We start from the raw sequence: 22,663 nt of genomic DNA, 5'->3' as shown, positions 1-22,663 counted from the left end.
CCTGAGGGGTCTTTGTGGTGGTGGAAATGTTCTGTATCTTGACTGTATCAATGTCAATATCCTAGTTATGATATTGTACTATAGTTGTGCAAGATGGTACCACTGAGGCAAAGAGTAAAGGGTACAAGGGCTCTCTCCGTATTATTTCTTACAACTGCATGTGAAGTTATACTTATCTCAAAATAAAAAGTTTAACCAAGAGAAAAACGAAAAAAATGATAGGGGTGTGGGTTACATGGGTATATGCACTGGTCAATATTCATTGATCTCTATCTTTAAGGTCTGTGCATTTCACTGTATATAAATTTAATACCAATTTTTTAAAAAATGATGTAGCCTTCCAGCCACCTAATTTCCTGCTTTTCAAATACACCAGGGCAAAAGAGTGCTCATAATAAAGAATTTGAAGTATAGCTTGCTAATCACACCATAATTTTTCATAAATATTTCTCTTGTGTGTTCCTTAGAGGCTTATCTTGAGTCAACCTAACTTTAACAGAGTTCAGTTGATATTATATTAAATTATTTCTATTTTCAAATCATATATATAGTCTTGGCTGAAGTTTGAGTAACACTGTTTGAAATATATTCAGGAAGATTCCATATATATTGAGTAAACCTTCTTTTTTGCCACTTGTATTAATAGATATGTTTATGGAACAATGGCAATGGTTTATTAGGAGATGGGATATTCCATAAAAGTAATCATTTAATGAAACAAAACTGCCTGCTATAACACATAGTTCTATTCAATGCACTACAGTCATTTCATTTATGATTAGGTATAACATTTATAAATCATGAAATCTTAAAACTATATCTAATAAGCAAAATAGAAAACTAAAGATGTTGGCTGAAAAAAACATTTTTGTAAAGGTTCTTAGTCAATGAAAGCTTTTTATTATTTAACTAGTAACTTAGAATTTCAGTATTTCTTGAAGCTTAATACTTTATAGATTCTTTGCTGAAAAGATGAGATTTCCATGTAATTATCAGTAAAATATTTTTTACAATTTTTTATAATCCAGCCAGACAGAATATCCTTTAATTTCAACATGAATATATTTCCCAGAAGTAATTAGGAATATTAGAATTATAGAATATTAAAACTAGAAGGCTCTGGGAGAAATTTTTGTTCAACCATCTCAATATGTACAGGAGGAACTGAGGCATGGAGAGGGGAAGTCACTTGCACGGCCACAAACTGGTTCAACTAATGTGCCTTCAGTAAATCTTCCTTTAGCATCCTCTACTGCAGAGCCCTGTTAGATTGGCTGGGGACACAACAGTGAATAAAAGAGACAAAAACTCCTGGCCTCAGGAGTGTATATTCTAGAGGAGTCAGAAAGATAAATAAATAGGTAAAATATATAAACCGTCAGATAGACATACATGCTATGAAGGAAAATAAAGCAGAAAAGGAAAGTGTTGCAGAAAGGAGCTGTAATTTTAAGTATAGGGTGGTCCAAAAAGGCCTAAATGATCAAATGATATTTGAGTAGATAGAAAGGAGGTGAGGCGGAGGGTCACATGGGTAAAGGGCAAAGAGCTCTCCGGGCAGAGGCAATGGCCAGTGCAAAGGTCTGAGGGAGACTCATACTGGGCCTGTTCAAGAAACAGCATGGAAGCCAGAGTGGCTGGACCAGAGCTGGGAAATGGAGGAGTAGATGACACCACTGAGTTGAGGAGGGGCCCATGCCGGGCTTTGCAGCCCTTTGTAAGGACTCAGCTTTTACTCTGTATGAAATGGGAACTACGGAAGGTTTCTAAGTAGCTGAGGGACCTACTCTCACTTTGGTTCATGTGGAGACAGTAGGTAGGGGGGCAAGAACATAGAGACCAGTTAGGAAGCTCTGAATTAACTCAGGGGAGAGATGATACCATTTGGGACCAGGGTGGCAGACAGCGAGCTTATGAAAAGGGATCAAATTTTTGAAGGAGGAACCAAGAGAGAGGAAATGGCAGAGGTAGGACTAGAACCCAGGTTTCCGATGCTTATGTTTTGTTTTTGATGCACCATCTTGCTGAATTATTTTTTAAAGTTGAAGAGAGTATTCCCAAGAAATAACTTGATTTCTGAGTCACAATTAAGGATTAAAGTTGCAGTTTTTAGTATGCAGCTCAGGCACAGCTCACACTCACTCTACCAAGAAAACTTCTGTAATTAGAATAGCCCTGGGTCACGCTGACCCATCAGAAGGAAATTTTAATTATCTGAGCTTTTTGAGTTGCTGCATTGATCCTAGATTTAAAATATTGGTCTGAAATTGCACTACAGTTGCCAAAAAAAAAAAAAGCCAGGCAAGTAATATCTTAATAAAGATAAGCCTGCATTAGAAATGAAAATCCATCCACATTAATCACCCACAGAGGATATGTTCTGCCTAAGCTTGTTTGAAAACATGGTTCATTCAAAGTGACACATTTTTCAGATATCAAGCTTTATACACTGCATATCATTTCTCCATGCATAAGTTAGACGCCAAATACATTGCTTTGTGTGTAAACATAACAATATTTACATCCAGGGTTATTCAAGAAATTCATGTCTTCACCCATTTCATCTAAAGCATGAAGTTCGAACACCCAGCCTAGGCTCAGTGAGCAGGGTCGAGAAGAGTGGAAGCACGAGGGCTGAATGTCATGGGTGGCCCAAGTGTCACATGAGCTCATCACTGATCACTAGCAACTCTTCCTTCTTTCCCGACTTCACCAGCCCATGAGTTCGTACAGTGTTTTCATGAAATGTAAGTATCTGACCAGTATGTTTGTTTCACATGGGTATTTTAAATTTTACTAGGAAAAAATTTTAAACATTCATAAACTAGAAAGAATAATACAATGAATACTATTATAACCATGAGCTAGGTCAAACAATTATTAACACTTTGCCATATATGCTCTATGCATGCATGTATGTGTGTATCTAATTATATTGCTGGACCATTTTAGAGCATATTATTGACATCACATGTCATCTTACCCCTAAATACTTCAGCATATGCAGATGCATATCTGCAGAAAATAAGAATATTCTCCTACATAACCACAATACCATTATCATAACTAAAAAACAATAATTCTTATGGCATCTGATACACAACCCATATTAAAATTTCCACAACTGTTCCTAAATCTTTTTTTCAAAACTTGAGTCCAATCAAGGTTCATGGTTTATACATGGTTGTGCTCTTAAGTCTCTTTTAATTTAGAACAGGATCCTTTTTTTTTCTGTTATTGACTTGTTTTTGAGACCAGGTTATTTATGTTAAATCTGAATTTGTCTGATTGTTTCTTCATGACATTTAGCTTGTTTCTCTATCCCGTTTCCAATAAACTAGCTGATAGAGCCAAAGTCTTAATTAGGTTCAGGTTTAATGTTTTTGACACTAATACTTTACAGGCAGTACATTCTACTTCACATTGTGTCACATTAGGAGGCACATAATGTCAGGATGTTCCCCTATTGGGGATACTAAGTTTGAGTAGTGTTTTCATTATCTCTTGTAGGATAAATTATGCAAAAACTATACTCATTTATTTTGCATGATTTCTGCGAAGTCCTGAATTCAGACAGAGCACAGCAGGGCAGTCTGTCTTTGCTCCTTGGTGTCTGGGACCTCAGCAAGAACACCTGATGGTTGAGGGCTGAAACCACTCGTTTACATGACTGGTAGTTAGTGCTGGCTTTCTCAAAACATGGTGACAGAGTTCCAAAGGCAAGCATCCCCAGAGAGAAAGAGACCAGATGGAATTCATATTGTCTTTAATAGCTGGCTTGGAAAAAAATGCAGCGGCATTTCCTCTCCATTCTATCAGCTGAAGCAGTTACAAAGATACGCCCAGATTCAAAGGAAGGGAACCAAGATCCTGCCTCTTTTTTTTTTTTTTTTAAGATTTTATTTATTTATTTTTTCCCCCCAAAGCCCCAGTAGATAGTTGTTTGTCATAGCTGCACATCCTTCTAGTTGCTGTATGTGGGACTCGGCCTCAGGATGGACGGAGAAGTGGTGCCTCGGTGCACGCCCGGGACCCGAACCCGGGCCACCAGCATCGGAGCGCGTGCACTTAACCACCAAGCCACGGGGCCGGCCCCAAGATCCTGCCTCTTGATGGAAGTGTTGACATCACATTGAAAGAGCATGAGGAGCACACTGAAGATATGGAATTCTCCCATCCATCCATCTTTGGGAAATAAAATCTGCCACAAGTAGTGACACCCAGATCTCTTCATTAAGGGTACATTTCCCCCTTTGTAACTAACAAGTAATATAAACACAAGAAGATCCATGTCTAGACATACAAACTGGATGAGGCCAAAAGAATTTGAGGGGACACCTATACAGTTAGGAAATGTAAAAGGGGACAGAGTATCCTTAAGAGAGGTAAAAAAAAGGACAGAGGAGATGATCTACCATGATCGCTTGAAACTACCTGTCTTACCTTGAAAAAGTGTTATCTACACATAACCAACTTTTCCAAAAAAAACAGAATCTATAAAGGAACAGATTAAAGATTTTATCACATAAAAGTTAGTATCTCAATATGGAAGCCTGAGAGGGGTTCTGGGTCTCTACTGACAACCCCTTTCTTACCCAGGGCCCATCGGCTGGTAGGACTAGGAGGTGGTAAACCAGGCCTCAGGCTCTGCAGCATCCAGCTAGACACAGCCAGCTGGAGTTTGTTCCCCTCCAGGCCATGGGACCTGCCACAGGGAACTGTAGCATGAGGTTCTGTGCCTAAAGTTCTGGAGAGGGCCACGCTACAGGGATCCATGGACTGGAGAGGAAGGGTGCTTCAAGGCTGTTAGCTACTGAAGCTACTACAAGAGAAGATGGGGAGCAAAAAAAAAGCAAGGAATGGATCTGAGAGCAGAGACCCAGGACCAGAAAATTCTTTCAAAATTACATTTTTTTAAATGCTATTTTCAAAAATAAATAAGTAGAACAAGCCTGTCATTTTGCTTGAAAATGAAGGTCTTTACTATTTGAGAAATATGATTTTACTACCTGTATGCCTAAATTAATGTACAAATTGACTACAGGCTAACAATTAAGATAGAGACTAACTGTTCACCTCAGTATCTATTCCACAAGAGTTAAACAAACTTACTGACACAGTTGTTCAACATGAATTTCGGGAAGAAATATTTTACACAGAGAAAACGTTTTTTCATAGGGAAAAATGATTCATAGAGAAGAACTAAGCAAGACTTAGAGTAAATGATAATGCTACTACTTTTATTTAAAGTGAGACATGAGGGGCCGGCCCGGTGGCGTAGTGGTTAAGTTTGTGCACTCTGCTTCGGCAGCCCAGGGTTCACAGGTTCAGATCCCGGGCGCAGACCGGACACACCGCTTGTCAAGCCATGCTGCGGCAGTGTCCCACAGAAAGTAGAGGAAGATGGGCATGGATGTTAGCCTAGGGCCAATCTTCCTTAGCAAAAAGAGGAGGACTGGCAGCAGATGTTAGCTCAGGGCTAGTCTTCCTCATAAAAAAAATAAAATCAAAAAATTAAAAAACTAAAGTGAAACATGAAAAATTAAGCATACTTGCATTTAAATTAGGGAGAAAGAAAGGATAACAATAAATATGCAGTGCCCATCATGTACTCTGTGGTCATCACAGTGACAATGTTAACCAGGCCACTGGGCCTAGCGAGATACTTTTTTTTTTTCCTCTGCTACAAGGATCAGCCTGCCAAGCAGATGGCACGGACACAGACTGTGACAGTTAACTTTATGTGTCAACTTGACTGGACACAGGGTGCCCAGATTAAACATTGTTTCTGGGTGTGTCTGTGAGGAGTTTCCGGATGAGCTAGAATTTGAATCAGTGCACTCAGTAGAGTAGCTTACCCTTCCCAATAGAGGTGGGCATCATCCAATCCACAGAGGACCTGAGCAGAACAAAAGGCGGAGGAAGAAGGAATTTGTTCCTTTTTTCCTGCTTCACTGCTTGAGCTGCAACATCTCATCTCCTCTTCTCCAGCCTAGGTCACTCGGTTCTCAGGTCTTCAGACTCGGATTGAATGGTACCACCAGTTTTCCTGGGTCTCCAGCTTGCAGACAGCAGATCGGGGGACTTGTCAGCCTCCATAATCACATGAGCCAATTCCTCATAATAACTCTCCTTTTATATATATATCCTATTGGTTGTTTCTCTAGAGAACACTGACTGAAACATAGATAGACCAGTCTCCCCAAGTTCAAAAGAGAAAAACACAACTAAATTCTTACAATCCAACCACCCATTTTCCATGACCACTATCAACCTGTTTACACATGTTATTTTATCATCTTTTTCATCTCAATACAATTACAATTTAATTACAGGTTGAAGTTTACAGATTGGTTTATACTGAATGCATTTCAGGTAAGCTGTTCTCTGACATATGGGAAAGCAGGATAATCACACGGATGGGCTGCCTCCCAATCCAACTTTTGCCTGTAACCTGAAATGCCAGTGATGGACTTTGGACTCTAATGACCTCTAATTCCAAAGAGCCTGGGTATGCTTGATCTTATCTTCCTGACCTTTTTCTCCATTATCACGTCTGCACCGTCTTATTAGGGTCTGCAGCACTGTCACTAAACACAAAAACTAGACATGAATATTTTTTAGTTCCATTATATGCCTAGCACAGAGGTTCATACGGTAGGTAGTTAAATATTTGCTGAAAGGAAGCGAATTTTAAAATATATACACTTTATTTTAAAAAAAAAAGTTTTTTTAAAAGAGAAGAAAATGAGAAAGCTAAAGAAATTATATAAAAAGAAACTATATATAAGGAAACTATAAGAATAGCCTCTGTACCCTACTGCTGGCTGAGCTCACAAGGGCCTCAGGTTATAACATATCGGGTAAGTCCTCCCCCGCGGACCTCCGAGAGCCTCCGGCAGTGTCGTAAAATATTCAGTATCACATGAAACCTCTTGTCCACTTTCAAAGCTGTGAACTCCTTTATGTCAGCTTCCACTACAAAATAATGACCTGAAAATAAAGATATTAGTGCTAATTTTTATAAAGACAACTTTCAAGATGAGTCTTTAATGCATTGCGCTGTGAATACGAATGGCATTAATCATTTTTACTATCATTATCCAACCAAAGTGAGAACTGGTATTCTTGCTAAAATAATCATTCTTTCAACTGAAGTTGCATAATGTTTACTGTAGCATTTCAGAAATGTAGCCCTGCTGATTATATCACTAAATATCTGTTGGTACCTTCTGAACAACTGTTCAGTTTCCAAGAGGCAATATGGTATCGTGGTAAACAGAATGAAACCCATGGCAGCTCAATCACTTCACTGGCTGACATTGGGCAAGTAACTTAAGTTCTCTTTGCCTAGTCTGCATAATTGGGGTAACAATAGTATGAACCTCATAAGGATGTTGTGAGGACTAAAGGTCTCAGTACACTATCCGGCACATAGTAAGTACTATATAAGCATGACCAACTGTTATCATTACTATTCTGATTCTCAAAACATTGAGTACAGTTCCATAATAGACTCAAAAGCACTGTTTCTCAGCTTCGGCACTACAGACATTTTGGGCTAGATAATTCCTTGTTGTGGGAGCTGTCTTGTGCATGCATCATAAGGTACTTTAGCAGCATCCCTGGTCTCTACCCACAAGATGCCAGTAGCACCCTCAACCCCAGCTGTAACAACCAAAAATGTCTGCAGAGATGGCCAAATGTTCCCTGGTGGGAAAATCGCCCCTGGTTGAGACCTATTTCTCTAGATGCAGAATTTTCTAGAATTAGCTTTGTTTCTTATGATTTAGTTACACTCTAAACAGTTGACATGTACACATATACACGCTATCATTTTACCTTTGGTATCCTTCGTTTCTTCATCCATAAATCTGTGATAGAGATTTCTGGCCACAGAATTCATAGACTTTTTTGGTTGATGTAGGATCTTATATTTACTGACTACTGCCTTGTTGATTTCTTTAATAACATCATTAATTTGACAATAGGTTAAGCGGGATTTCATGTACCTGCAAATAAGTATATGATTAATATTTTAAAGAATCGTTACATAAAATTATTTTCTTTGAAAAGTGATTATGTATGATGACTTTATACAGTAGCAAACCTATTAGTACTCTTTATAAAAAAATTTTCATATCAACTTCCAGATAAACCAGACATGTCTCAACAGCTGAAAAATTAGAGACCACAACATATCAGTGCCTATCTTCCCTAGTTATGCCTGGATGCATTAATCTCTATTCTCCATCTAATTACTAGAAGAATTAATATTACAATTTAAAATAAGCTCTCAAATTCTGATTCAAACTGACTGATTAATTGCAAGACAGAAGTTTACTTAAACATTTTTAAATGTTTGTGAGCAAGGGAAAGAAAAATTTAAATATTAATAAATTATGTAACTCATACCACTCTAGTTTTCTGCAAAAACTTATATGTTCAGAGAGAGAAAGAAAAAAGGGGGGGGGAGATGAAGGATGACAAAGAAGATCACAAAAAAGGTGACAATGCCAATTAAGATAGAGAAGAACCGCCGATGCAAGCACTGCAAAGGAACGAGAGGGTTCTGAAGTTAAGCTGCAAGGCCAGAGGAGGACCAATGTGTCACCACGCCCTTTTTTATTCCCTGGCTCAATTCCCTTTGAGTATTGTCTCTTTCACTCTAAATCCCACTCTTTCAATCTAGATCACCCTCTTTTCCATCCTCCCAGTTGCCACAGAGTCTTATTAAAAAAACGAGACTCTTGATTTCGAGTGGTCTGTACATACCAAAGGCAAAACTTAATGATCTGCCTCAATTTTTCCCCTCAACAAATTGTGGAATCGTTATGTTAAACTCTGTCCTTTGCCTCTATTCAAAGGGGCATTTTTCTAACCAAAACATCCGTAATGTAAAGTAACATATAAATATGTTTGAAGGAAAATGTTCATATTGACCAAAACCCATTCATTTGCATTATTCCCTTCTTTTCTAAATTCATTTTTGCTGCTCTATTTTTTCTAACCACAATTTCCAAACTGTTGATACCATAGCTCTCCACAAGGCAGTTCCTTTAAGTCCTCTGAACTGCCACCTTAATTTCCTCGATACCCATCCCCCACTGCTACCAATGTTTTCCATTTTAATTCTACCCTCAGTAATTAATTTTTTAAAAATAAATAAATAAAAGTCCCATGCTTGGAATACCTTCTTCCTTATCCTAACCTTCTAACTACCGTCATTCATTAAATAATCCCTTAGTTTAAAAATGAATACTCCACCATGACTATTCTAATTTCCTTCCTATCTCTCTTCCTGGAAGCATTTTCTAAAAATTCTCCTATGCTAAGGTTCCTCACAGACATTTGCTCTTTCCTTTAGCTCAGCCAATGAGCAACAACAATAACAACAACGATTTAAAAAACTGAACAGCATCCAACAGAATTTTCATGAAAATAAAGCTGCCAATAAAGGAAACGGCTGAGTGGCCAAAAACAAAAGATTAAAGAGAAATGTCAGCCTCATTACTACTCTCAGAACCACGAAACAGCCAGAGAGTTTTCAAGCGGCTAACAAGCATATTAAACAATGCTCAACATCATGCGTCATTAGGAAACTGAAAATTAAAACAACAAGATACCACTACACATCTATTAGAATAGCCAAAATAGAAAAAACTGACAAAACTAAATGCAGGTGAGGATGTAAAGCCACAGGAACTCTCATTCATTGCTGGTGGGAATGCAAAATGGTACAGCCACTTTGGAAGACAGTTTGGCCGTTTCTTACAAAACTAAACAGTCTTACCATATGATCCAGCAATCGCTCTCCTAGCTATTTACCCAAATGAGTTGAAAACTACATCCACACAAAAACCTGCACATGATGTTTACAGCAGCCTTAATCGTAATTGCCCAAAACTGAAAGTAACCAAGATGTCCTTTACCAGGTGAATGGATAAACAAACTGTGGTACAACCAGACAATGCAATATTAGTCGGTGATAAAAAGAAATAAGCTATCAAGCCATAAAAAGACATGAGAGGAACCTTAAATGCATATTACTAAGTGAAAGAAAGGAGTCTGGAAAGGCTACGTAGTGTATGATTCCAACTAAACGACATTCTGGAAAAGGCAAAACTATAGAGACAGTAAAAAGATTAGTCATTGCCTGGGGCTCAGGGCAGAGAGGAACAGGTGAAGCACAGGGCACGTTTAGGGCAGTGCAACTATTCTGTATGGTACTGTAATGGCGGACACATGACACCATGCATTTGTCAAAACCCCCAAAATGTACAGGACAAAGAGCGAACCCTTCTGTAAACTATGGACTTTAGTTAATAATGCATCTATATTGGTTTGTCAGTTCTAACAAATGCACCACACTAATGCAAGATTTTAATAATAGAGGCTATGGTCTTCAGGTATGAGAACACTCTGGACTATCTGCTCAATTCTTCTGTAAACCTAAAACTGTCCTAACAAATAAAGTTTATTAATTAAAAAACAAAAACTGGTATGGACATCTCTCAGGAAAGTAAAATAATCACACTCTTTGCCCCAGGGATTCTCTTCCTAGGTCTCTATCTCAAGGAAATAAGGAATTACAAAATAGACTTGTCTACAAGAAATTTCAGTTTGGTGATGGACTATGATCAGTCTTTGGGCAGTGAACATGATGTAACCTACAGAGAAATCAAAATATAATGATGTACACCTGAAATTTATATAATGTTATAAACAAAAGTTAGTGCAATAAAAAAAAGAAAAGAAATTTCACTGTACCATTACTTGTAACAATGAAATCAATCCAAATATTTAATAAGGGAATGCTTAAATAACTTATAGGGGAACCACATGATGAAATATTATACAACTTTTAAAATCTAGGTTTAGGGGCCCGCCCAGTGGCACAGCAGTTAGGTGTGTGCACTCTGCTGCGGCGACCCGGGGTTCACAGGTTCGGGTCCTGGTCATGTACCGATGTACCGCTTGTCAAGCCATGCTGTGGCGGTGTCCCATATAAAGTAGAGGAAGATGGACACGGATGTTAGCCCAGGGCCAATCTTCCTCAGCAAAAAAGAGGAGGATTGGTATTGGATGTTAGCTCAGGGCCGATCTTCCTCACAAAAAAAAAAAAATCCAAGTTTACATTAATAGTTGATAGAAGAATGTTCATGATAAAAAAGTAAGTAAATTGTATTTATAGTATAACTATATTGTTGTAATAACAATCAGAAACAATCTGTTATATATGTGAAATTAAATAAAATCTGAAAGAAATACTCTCTCTTATCTGAGTGGTGGAATTACAGATGAGTTATCTCCTGACAACATTTTCTAACAACATGTATTATTTGTATAATAAAAAAGTAAAGAGAAACGTAACAATATATAGCTGAGAAGTTAAGCAAAGCCCTGGAATTATGAGAGTTTAAAAACATGGATTTCCATAATTGGTTCCCCATTATTATCACCTGTAAAGAGCAAAGGAGACCGCCCCCCCCCATCTAGGGAAAGCATCTTGTCTTATTCACTTCCTGTATTCTTCTCAGTGACCCAGTGCCCTAACTACACACAGATTCAAACAAGCGTGTGGCATGAGTTAAGGGGCAAATGGGAACCAAACAAACACAACACTCTCCATTCTAACTCTCAAATCTATACAACACACTTCCCTTAAAATGACAGCAAAACTGAGGCTACTTCTAAAATATAATTGGCTAAATCTGTATCACAAAATGGTCCTGGAGAGGACTCAGCAATAAACTGACACATCTCTAGATCTACGAAAAGATTTTAAACATTTTCAACAAAAGATTTCCTGCATTTTCATAGTACAATGTAAAACTGTTTTAGAAAAGATCAATAACTGAACACAGCACAGTATGATTAACATAATCAAGCTTTATGATTTAAACAATCATGTATGTTATTAGAGTTGAATGTTAAAATTTATCTTAAATACTTACGCAGGAATGCCATTAAACTCATCAGAAGTAATAAACAGCATCTCTTTAATAGTTCTTTGTTCTTTTGGGGGCTTCTTTGTGGGTGCAGGTTCCTCGACTTTGACTGGTTCCTCAGGGTCAAGATCTGATACCTTAACACTACAGAATAGAGATACACAGATATACCGGTAATCATCAGAATTCTGCAGCATACTAGAAAATTTTCCCAACTGAAAATAATCAGTATCAAACATGTGATTCATCTTGTTATAATAATTTTATAGCCAACATTTTTTCTATCCCTACTCCTACTGTTCATGAAGATCTGAAAAGAGAACACTGAAAAATTAAGTCCCCAAATCTTCAGTAATAGAATTGTATTTACATACCCAAAACATGGTGCATATAGGACATATGCTAAACATCTTCGTCAGTTATCCCACTGGCTCCTGAAAGTCAATGTATGCAAAGTTGAACTTAACCTCTAAACAGCTTCTCTTGCTGACTTCCCTATTTCCAGGCATGGAAACATCAATCATCTTGTACTTCTATTTTTCTAATCTATCCCATTGGTTGCTAGTGTCAGTCCCTGCCTGTTGCAGACTCATTTTAGCTGCCAGTAATGAGCATCGGTCAGGGTCACCCTTGCTCAGTCTCGCCCAATTTTTGGAGCCAGTGAGAAGCCTAACATAGCTCTTACCTCACTAGTAAATGGAGTCTAGAAATAGGCTGTAGCTTCTAGGTTGTGTAACTGTTAGGGAAGGAAGAGACTCCTGTTGCCAGCAGCAAGTCAAGGCTTGACTGCTCCAAAAAAGAAATGGGATACAGAGAACAGTAGATCCAACCCAGGAGCAAGCGAAGGGAATCCCAAGAAAGACAGGAAGTGAGATTCCAAGAGGACAGCTGAGCACCAGACACGGAGGGCAACCAGCCCCGACTGAGGCGGTGTGACTGAGGAGATGGCCATGTTGTGGGTTGTCAAGATAAAGATGCCCAATGCCACGGCACCATCATCCTTACATGAATCCTAACATGAGACTCCATGGGGAGCCTGGCTGATTCTTACCTGTACTTGCTTGTCTTGACTGTGTGCTAAGGAAGCTCCTAATTTCTCTTTCACGCCCTGCCCCGTGTATTCAGCTGAAAATCACCATTTCAACCTACAGAAAGGTTCTGCTCTGACCTAGCCCTGAAAGCCAGGCCATAGTGAGTTTAGAAGACAATTCCTCCTATTCCCCAGGCCATTTTCGTGCTGGATGTCCAACGGCCAGCGCACACTATAACCCTGGTGGACACCCTATGAAGACTTCAGCTCCTAGCATTCATTCATGACCTGGCCCACTAATTTTCTCTTCTCATAGGGAAAATCCAAAGTACTCTGACCATGCCAGGGACTCTGTTGAGCTTATCTTCTTCTGGAGACCTTTAACCATCAGCAGAAATACAGCTCTCTTCCTATACAGCAAGGTTCATGCCTTCCCTTCAGTTTTTCAAATTTAAATAATATATTGTTTATAAAAACACATATGTAAAAGTGTGATTATCATAAACGCCAGGATGATTTTCTCTTTGATAGAAGGAGGGTCTGCAACACAAGTGTTGTAAGGTACTGGTAATGTCCTATTTCTTAATCTGACTGGTAGATACACTGATGTTTCTCTTATTATTATTCTTTAATTTGCACTTAATAATACTTTAATCACTTTTCTATATATATGATACATTTCAAAAGTTAAAAACAATTGTTAGCCATGGAATATTTTTACATACTTGGAGCCCCCTTTCAGAAATATAATTTTGGTGACAGAGGACTGGAGAGATGGGAGTGGAGAAATATGGGAAAGATAAAACACAGGAGCTCCCAAATCATAAAGACAAAAGCTGATGGAAGATCTCATTCAGAGCCAGACAACGAGAACAAAAGGGAGGGCAGGGACAGACACCGCCTGCAGAGGCAGGTGGATGGCTGAGGGCTATGAGAGGGCGAGACAGGTGGGAGACGCTGAGATCCTGTCTAGGCGATGGGAGGACAGGAGCAGCAGGCACGGATGGGTGAGTAACAAGGATTCAGTGAGTTCAGTCTTAGACACGCAGAGTTGGAGGACAGAACAGCTCACCCATCAGATTCGCAGCAAGCAATTAAAACAGCAGAACTAGATGTCGTGTCAAGGCTGGAGTTAAACGTTGAGTGCATTAACAGTGATGTTAGGTAAGTGTGAGTTAAACAGAGCTTGAGGGGATACTTAAAATTTAAAGGAAGGCAGAGAAAAAGGAGGCAGCCAAGTCAGATGTAGGATGACAACTAAGAAAGCACAGTGGGAGCACAGAAAACAGAATGTCAAAAACAAAAAGATGGACAGCAAAATAAAATCTGAAAAGAATCTGGGCTGAGGAGCAATTTTTGACCTCTTTGTGACCTTCAACTGATCAGTTTCATAAGTGTGGCAGTAATAACAGCCAAAAGCCAGGTTTTAGGGGCTCTGGGAAAAGGGAGGCACAAACATATATTGGCAGTGAACGGAGACAGGACAGTAGCTTGAAGGGAAAAGCAGAGCTAGGTTTTTGTTTCTTTTGCTGTCTTTAAGATGAGAAGCTCAATAACCTTATTCTTACCCTAAGGCAGTGGTTCTCAAGGGTCAGGGGAGATTTTGCCCCCTAGAGGACATAAGGCAATGTCTGGAGACAGTTTTCTTTTTCTTTTATTATTATTATTTTTTGTGTGTGAGGAAGATCAGCCCTGAGCTAACATCCATGCTAATCCTCCTCTTTTTGCTGAGGAAGACCGGCTCTGAGCTAACATCTATTGCCAATCTTCCTCCTTTTTTTTCCCCAAAGCCCCAGTAGATAGTTGTACGTCACAGTTGCACATGCTTCTAGTTGCTGTATGTGGGACGCGGCCTCAGCATGGCCGGACAAGCAGTGCGTCGGTGCACGCTCGGGATCCGAACCCGGGCCGCCAGTAGCGGAGCGCATGCACTTAACCGCTAAGCCACGGGACTGGCCCATCTGGAGACAGTTTTCATTGTCGTAACAGGGGGGTGGGGGGTGGGTGCTACTGATATCTAGTTGGTAGAGATCAAGGATGCTACTAAACATCCTATTCTCACAACAGAGAATTATCTGGCCTAAAATGTCAACAGAAACGAGGTTGAAAAATTCTGCCCTAAGAGAAAGAAATGAGAAAAAGTGGAAAAAGAGAGCCTGGAGGAGACTCACCCTTGGGAAAGAGGGGCAACATTTTCTCAGAGACAGCAGGATAAGAAAACTGGTGAAGACAGGGAGATATTAATTCTAGTGTTAAGTGACAAAGAAACTGGATAGTCACTAACAAAACTGCCAGTACATGAAAAAGCAAAAAGATTTAAGGTGTCTGTTTTAATAGGTTTATAAATCCAGATAGGAAGAATAACTATAAATATACTTACAAGTTGTGGGTTACTGTTACTTGAGGCAAATGGGGAGGAATGTTTTCTTTCAGATGTTCCACATCTTTGTAATCTTCTTCAAGAGATTCACAGAGTTCCTGAAATTTAAAAAATGCTCACAAATCAGCATTCATCCTGCCTGTGAGTGTTTGGAGAAGTTACAGAGAGCATGAAAGACTGTGAACCACAATCACAATGACTGTGAGTGTTCAAAACACAGAAGGGATGGAAAAGCACCGAATGCAGCAATATTAAGAAAAAAGAGCTCTTTGGTTTCTAGAGCTGCTTTTGGAAGGCAATATATTATTTTTCTCTACTGGACGTTTTTCAGAGAATAATTATTATAATCATATTACAACATGCAAGGTTGGCATTGAAGTCTTTCTAAAATACTTTAACCTTGGGGGGGCAACTGAAAAATATATGAAAGATTTACGTTTGTCATTCCGGTAAATTGCTTTTGTTGACTTAGCAAACGTTCCCCAGTGTCATCTGTATAAAGCACCCAAGTGACGATGCATGCTGGGATGGCAAGCACGAGACGCTGCTTGGAATGACTTCCATTGCTGACACGCACATATTCCAGCTTTATGAAAATTTCTACTTGATCATAACTGCTTGTTTTTGTTTTATGTTAACTTTCACTAGAACTTAAGACTATGAACTCATGCAAATTTAATAAGGCAAGTATTCTGCACCTTTGGATTCCTGTCATCTGATTCTCAATCATAACATGAAGAAAAATTCCAAATAGCCTTCAATTCTGAGTTGAACATTCTTTAGGCCCACACCTAACCCTAGACATTCTTGGACAGATTAAACTGAAATCAATACTGGTTTCTATTTTGAATTTATATGACATCTTTCTTTTGAAGAGCTGAATGATGTTCATAGATACTAATATCATTTCAACTAATAGTAAGATAGGCATAATCATGCCCATTCCTATAGCTGAAAAATCTTTACAGACCTTAAGGACTATAAGGGTATAAGGGATCGTAGAAGCCATCTTGTTCAATCCCATTGAACACATCAATGGCTCTTAACAGCATGAGGTAATTACTGCACGGATTGAGTATTTTCCCATCAGGAAGTACACAAGCATTTTTACTAGCTGAAGTCAATCTAGAAGGCTTATTTAGAACAAAATGTGCATGTGAATGAGGCTCAAGTCTTTCTTTACTTGAGAATCCTTATATTACATTTAAAGAAATATAGAAATGCAGAATAAAAGGGACCTAAGAAATAGTTCAGCATGACCCATTATTTACCAAATGAGGACCCTAAGACCCCAAGAGGTAAAATGGCTTTCTCAGGGCGGCAGAGGGTGCCAAGGGCAGCCAGGGTGAGAATCCACATCTCCTCATCCCAGGTCAGGTGTCCCTTCTACACCACTCTCCCAGGATATCATCTGTTTAAATTAAACCTACCAAGAATTATTTAGGAAATCCTCCCTTGGAGTAAAGTTCAATTCCATTGGCTACCAGCATGAAGAAAGAAATACCTCTGGAGCGCCAGTCCTTTTACTGGGAAAATAAAATGCAAATAGCACCCTATACCATTAATGATAATTCACAAAACTAAGAACATTATAAACTTAAAGAACCCTTAATAATTCCCTGGTGACTAGGGAGTTTGTATTTATTGCCTTTTTATTTCGTTTCTTCACAAGAAAAACATTACCTTGAGTGAATTGTTGGTCTGTTCTTGATACTGAATTTCTAATTCCAATTTATTTAGAAGTTCATTTACGACAATGATCTCATCTCCTATTTTATTTAATACAGTCTTCAAGGTAGGTTCTTGGCCTATTAGTAAACAAAGATAAAATGGGAACAAAGTACATAGAAAAGTAATACCATACAAGTACCCAACTGAACTCTTGGAACAGATAGCTTTACCTTAGAGACACTAGGGGGTGGAGAAAGGACTGCTGATTCAGCCCCTAGGACCTGTCTCCATAGATAATCTTAAGACTTCATTTCTAAGCAGTTCTTAGAACTCATTTCTAAGTAAGTTCCCTTCTTAGAAAGGGAAGGAAGAGGTAAGTACAAAGTATCCCCAGAGTCTTTTATTTTTGGCAAATTCCTCCACTATAATAAAACACCTAGAAATGCTCGATAAAATAAACACTGTTCTACACACATAGCTGAGCTTTCAAGAGAACAGTAAATCCCCAAGGGCTCCAACGTGAAGAGAGAAGCACAGACCAGGTAGTATGCGTGAGCTGATGCTTCAGCAGCCCTCATGTGGGGGTGCGGAGGAATGCTGGGGAGAGGAGGTGGTCTGTCTCAGCAGCCTCATACATTTGGTTTTAATGGGCATAAGAGGCAAGGCTTTGGGACTTCAAAGCAAAGGGTGTTGGAAGTGAGAATCCCAAATGAGGCCATCCCTTCTTCATGGGATGTATCTTCAGTGAAAGTGCAAACCTGAAAAATTCCAATCAGTGGCCAGGGAGATAAGATTATGTTTTGAACTGGCCCTCCACAGTGTGTGTGGGAGGTAGGGGAGAGCTCCCTTTCAGAATTAGTAATAGAGGTTTGGGATTCATATACATGCTATCCACACTATTCAGAATCCCCAAGCAGAGAAAGTAACATAAAAAGTCACAGGCTGGTGATAACCCCGGGGTGCCTGGCAGAAACACAACCAGACGTTTATAAAGTAGGATGCTCTCATACCCCCAACCCCACCTCCTAGCACCTCTCTCTAGCTTCACAGATTTGAGGATGGGAAAACCAGAGTATGCTCCTCCCTAGAAATAAAAGAAGTAGTAAAAAAGAATTTTTTAAGGGCAGATCAAAAGCACAAAATAAAAACTATCCTCATAATCAAATCTTTCCATCTTCACTTTTAGCAGTCAAACAATGAAATACACATAAGTACAAGCACAATTTGACCTTATCTGTAGATAATGGAGGCAGTAGAAGTCAGAGAAACCAGTACCTACCTCAGAAGGTGACTGTGAAGCTAAGTGAAAAAGTACCTAAGATTGGCTTAGCACTGCGTCTGGAACCTAGCAAAGCATCAGAAAGTCTAACTACTATTCAGCATCATAACAAGCAGCAGTCTATTATTCTACCTAATAGGGCAATGCTCACTGTATTTGACACCAGGCTTAAAACCACTAAAAAAAATTAATAAGTAAATGAGAGCACTGATGTCTCTACTGAGATTAATTTCAAGTGGTTAGATAACTATAGGCATACCTCAGAGATATTGCGAGCTCAGTTCCAGATCCCCCCAATAAAGCAGGTCATGTGAATTTTTTGGTTTCCCAGTGCATATAAAAGTTATGTTTACACTATACTGTAGTCTAGTAAGTGTGCAGTAGCATTATGTCTAAAAAAAATGTACATATCTTAAAAAATACTTTATTGCTAAAAAATGCTAACCATTATCTGAGCCTTCAGCAAGTCGTAATCTTTTTGCTAATGGATGGTCTTGTAAAAAACACAATATCAGGGCTGGCCCCATGGCATAGCGGTTAAGAGCGCGCACTCTGCTGCTGGCGTCCCAGGTTCTGATCCCGGGCGCGCACCAAGGCACTGCTTGTCAGGCCGTGCTGTGGCGGCATCCCACATAAAGTGGAGGAAGATCAGCACGGATGTTAGCTCAGGGTCAGTCTTCCTAGGCAAAAAGAGGAGGATTGGCATGGATATTAGCTCAGGGCTGATCTTCCTCACACACACCCACAAAAAAAAACAATACACAATATCTGGGAAGTGCAATAAAGCAACATGCAATAAATGAGGTATGCCTGTAACTGGATACAGTATCTCCTCCCTGTACACTGGTATCTCAAATAACCTTTAGTCATCTAAATTTTAGGGCCTTGTTTACTGATCTGTAGTAATATAATCAATTGAGCAAACTCACTATTTTTTATACTAGTGACCTAGTAAATTACAGCAAAGTGGCAAACAAATTACAGGGCTTTAATAAATAGGTAGGGAACCAAACAAATTACTCTCCCCACATACAAATGATGGTTACCCAGTATGTACTAATCTAATACATTGGCATCAGCCAGGCCTCATGCTTTGGTGGAGTCATTTAAACTCAAGATTTGATAGTTGTAAAGATCTCCAAATTATATTTTTATCCAACAGTAATCATGCCCTCAGAAAGAGAATCAAAACAAGGATAATTATTTGTAAAGGAAAAACTCTGTTTTCCATATCCTGTGTAGGGAAAAACCCAGTTCTTCCCACTGTCTTCCCTGTGTGTGTCCTTTACCTTCACAAAGAATACCTCACTTCTGACATTTTTGGTCACCAAATGGGGAGGAGGTTCCCCTCAACAAGCAATTCTCTGTGACTCCAGCTGGGTGTCCTACAATTCAACTCAATTCTGACACTATCTACCCAGAGAAAGCATCAGATCCGACAGGTTAAGGACTCAGTCCTACAAGACTGTCCCCTTCCCATTTCAGATGCCAATCCTGAGTCCAGGTTGTTACCTGTGCTTCTGACCAACTGGCTATAAATCAGAGGTTCCCATGATCCCCTTCTCAGGTTCAATTAATTTGCTAGAGCAGCTCATAGAACTCAAGAAAACAGTTTACTTATGTTTACTGATTTATTATAAAAGAATATGATAAAGGATACAGATGAACATCCAGCTGGAAGAGATGCACAGGGCAGGGGCGCGGAGCTCCCAGGCCCTCTCTGAGGGCACCACTCTCCTAGCACCTCCACATGTTCACCAATCTGGAAGCTCTCCAAACCTCATACTTTTGAGATTTTATGGAGGCTTCATCCGGTAGGCATGATCTATCATTAACTCCATTTTTAGACCTTCTCCCTGAACATGAGATTAGGGGGTGGGGCAGAAAACTCCAAGCTTCTAATCACGGCTTGGTCTTTCTGGTGACCAGTCCTCATCCAGATGCCCACCCAGAGTTGCCACATTAGAACAAAAAACACTCCTATTACCCAGGAAATTACAAGGGTTTCAGGAGCCTTGTGTCATGAACCAGGGTCAAAGATCAAATATTAGAACAAAAGATGCTCCCAGTACTCTTATCACTTAGGAAACTACAAGAGTTTCAGGACCTCTATGTCAGGAACTGGGAGGCAGAGACCAATATATATATTTATTATAAACCACAATATCATATTATTAGAAATCTAAATGTCACTTTTAGATTTTTCAATAAAAGCAGCATAGAAATAGAAAGAGACTAGACTGGGAATCAGGACACAGAAACTAGTCTCAACACTACTCACGAGCTGGGGGACCTGGGCAAGCCTCTTGACTTCTGAGAGTCTCAGTTTCCTCCAGCGTGAAATGAGAGGCTGGAGAAGATGAACCCACAGTCCCTTCGGCTTTAACTTTCTACAGAGTATGTGAGCCATAAACTGTAAAATAGATGAGGCTCCTTTATTAGAGGTTCTCAACAAGGGATGGAGAATATCAAAGTCCCTAGGAGGCCATGTATAATTCAAAAGGGCATTCCAACATTATAATTTCATATTTGAAAATTTTTTTTTAATTATCAATTCATAATACAAACTACAGTAAAATTTCAACGCGATCTTCCCAGCAGATGTAATTCTGCCTATCAATAAATCTTTAACTCTCCTAGATAGGGCTGGGGAGCAGCACATCATTTTTATTAACATTTTTCCAGACTTGACAAGGATCACCTATTTCTTTGCACATCCATTGCATCATTCTCTCAGTGCTTCAAAATATTTTGGAAGCTGGTTTACAACTTCTAAGTTTCTGAATGTTTAAAAAACTGATTTCATTTTCAATTAGTTGTTTCCCAGCGATATATAGTGATAAACTTCCTCCCAAGCAGGCTGTAAGATGCGTTATGAGCTACTTCTAGCTCCCTGGGTCTTTTCCACTTCTGTTTTTATTCCTTGCCTTTTAGTATCTCCATTTAGCTCTGGAACCACAAATACCACATAACCTTCAAATCTTACTAATATGCTTTGTGTTTTTCAGAAAACCATAAGTAAATAAATTTAATTAATACCCAATTCATCGTTCAATGTAACTTACATTTTAGTATCCTCCGCAATATTCAAAATATTGATGCTGGCAAGCTTTTAAAGTCACTATTCAAAATTTAAAATTACCTTTCTAAGATACATTCACTTAACGAGGCATAAGATATCATTCAAAGTGGAACAATAATCAAAATACATTTTGTATGTACAAAGTCAGTGGAATCTGTTTTTACTTACCACAGTTTCTCAGTGACAGAGTTTTTTTAATATTGCCAATCTTTTCATTAATATGACAGCATAATTGGTCCAGATCTGAGGAGGCCATCCTTTAAGGCTCTGAAGAAAAAAAATATAAACATGTTTATTAAAAAAAGCCAGATAAATTTCTGTTCACTTTCAAAAGCCAATAGTAAATATCCAATAAATCATATCTCTTTGAAAGTAATTTCTTTAAATTCAAGAGTGATTTCTTTAAATTCTACAAAATTCAGTTTCTAACCAACGTCCAGAACTGACTTGTCTTAGAATCTTCTATGATCAATGCATCCCAAACCAAGGTACAGGGAACAAACCTGCGTCACTTCCTTAAGGATTAGGGGATCAAATGCACTATTTATATATAAAGACAACATTGGTATTTTCTTTAAAAACGCAAAATACACAAGAATTTTAAGGAAAAATACAGTAAGATCAAATAAAAGGGGCCAGATAAGCATTTTCTGCTATGCTTCGGGGCGGGGAGGGGGGGATTAGGACTTTACCGTTTGCAGTCGGTAAGGAGGCGGAGGGAGGAGAAGGAAAGGAGTCATTTACTATGTACTCCCAGGGTAGCTGAGGTCTAAAGCACCCACTCCAGCCAACCCACGGTAGGACTGTCAAGCCCTGCTCCTCCGCCCCGCCCGCGCGACCCTGCACCCCCTACCCGGCCCAAGCAATGCCTTCCGCCTGCTTCCGAGGGCAGGATCCCCAACACCAGACTCCAACCTCGTGCCGATTTGGTGCAAAGGGTCCACTAGCTGGCGGGTTGCGAGCTGCGAAGACTCCAGTCTCGGCTGGAAGCCCGTGATCACGAGACGCAACTCCAAGAACTTGAAACTGCCCGCCGAGATCCGGCGCCGCGCAGGCGCACATCGGCGCTCCCGGAACGCGGGCTCAGCGCGCGCACGCGCTTTCGCGTCATCCAAGGCTACAGCTGGGCGGGGGCGGGGGCGGGGGCGGGGGCGGGGCCGGGGCAGGGAAAAGGCGGGGCTGGGTAGGCTTTGGTGCCCAAAGCTGCCAGGGTCGGTGCCCCTCCTACTCCAGGCGGTCACAGGCGATCTCAGTTACCCAATCCTGACCG

At 39.6% G+C, this 22,663-nt stretch overlaps 1 protein-coding gene across 3 annotated transcripts; it reads right to left on the bottom strand.

Annotated features, from left to right (window-relative positions):
• Window positions 1-6,688: 6,688 nt before the first annotated feature.
• Window positions 6,689-22,422, bottom strand: SKA1 (spindle and kinetochore associated complex subunit 1). 3 transcript variants are annotated; one of them, XM_058557143.1, is made up of 7 exons: window positions 22,247-22,422; window positions 21,562-21,660; window positions 17,045-17,169; window positions 15,362-15,459; window positions 11,958-12,095; window positions 7,843-8,012; window positions 6,689-6,993 (listed from the first exon to the last, which is right to left on the bottom strand). In XM_058557143.1, exons 2-7 carry the CDS (start codon window positions 21,647-21,649, stop codon window positions 6,845-6,847), a joined length of 768 nt encoding a protein of 255 aa, XP_058413126.1. In that variant the 5' UTR covers window positions 21,650-21,660; window positions 22,247-22,422; the 3' UTR covers window positions 6,689-6,844. The 3 variants fall into 3 exon arrangements, with proteins under 3 accessions (XP_058413126.1, XP_058413125.1, XP_058413127.1); XM_058557142.1 differs by having other exon boundaries at window positions 22,309-22,421; XM_058557144.1 differs by lacking the exon at window positions 22,247-22,422 and adding an exon at window positions 22,086-22,169.
• Window positions 22,423-22,663: the final 241 nt, after the last annotated feature.

The sequence above is a fragment of the Diceros bicornis genome, chromosome 16 (genome assembly GCF_020826845.1).
Source record: "Diceros bicornis minor isolate mBicDic1 chromosome 16, mDicBic1.mat.cur, whole genome shotgun sequence".
In the NCBI taxonomy this organism is placed as follows: Eukaryota; Metazoa; Chordata; class Mammalia; order Perissodactyla; family Rhinocerotidae; genus Diceros; species Diceros bicornis.
Note: the sequence above shows the minus strand (reverse complement) of the source record. Positions and strands in the feature narration are given on the sequence as shown.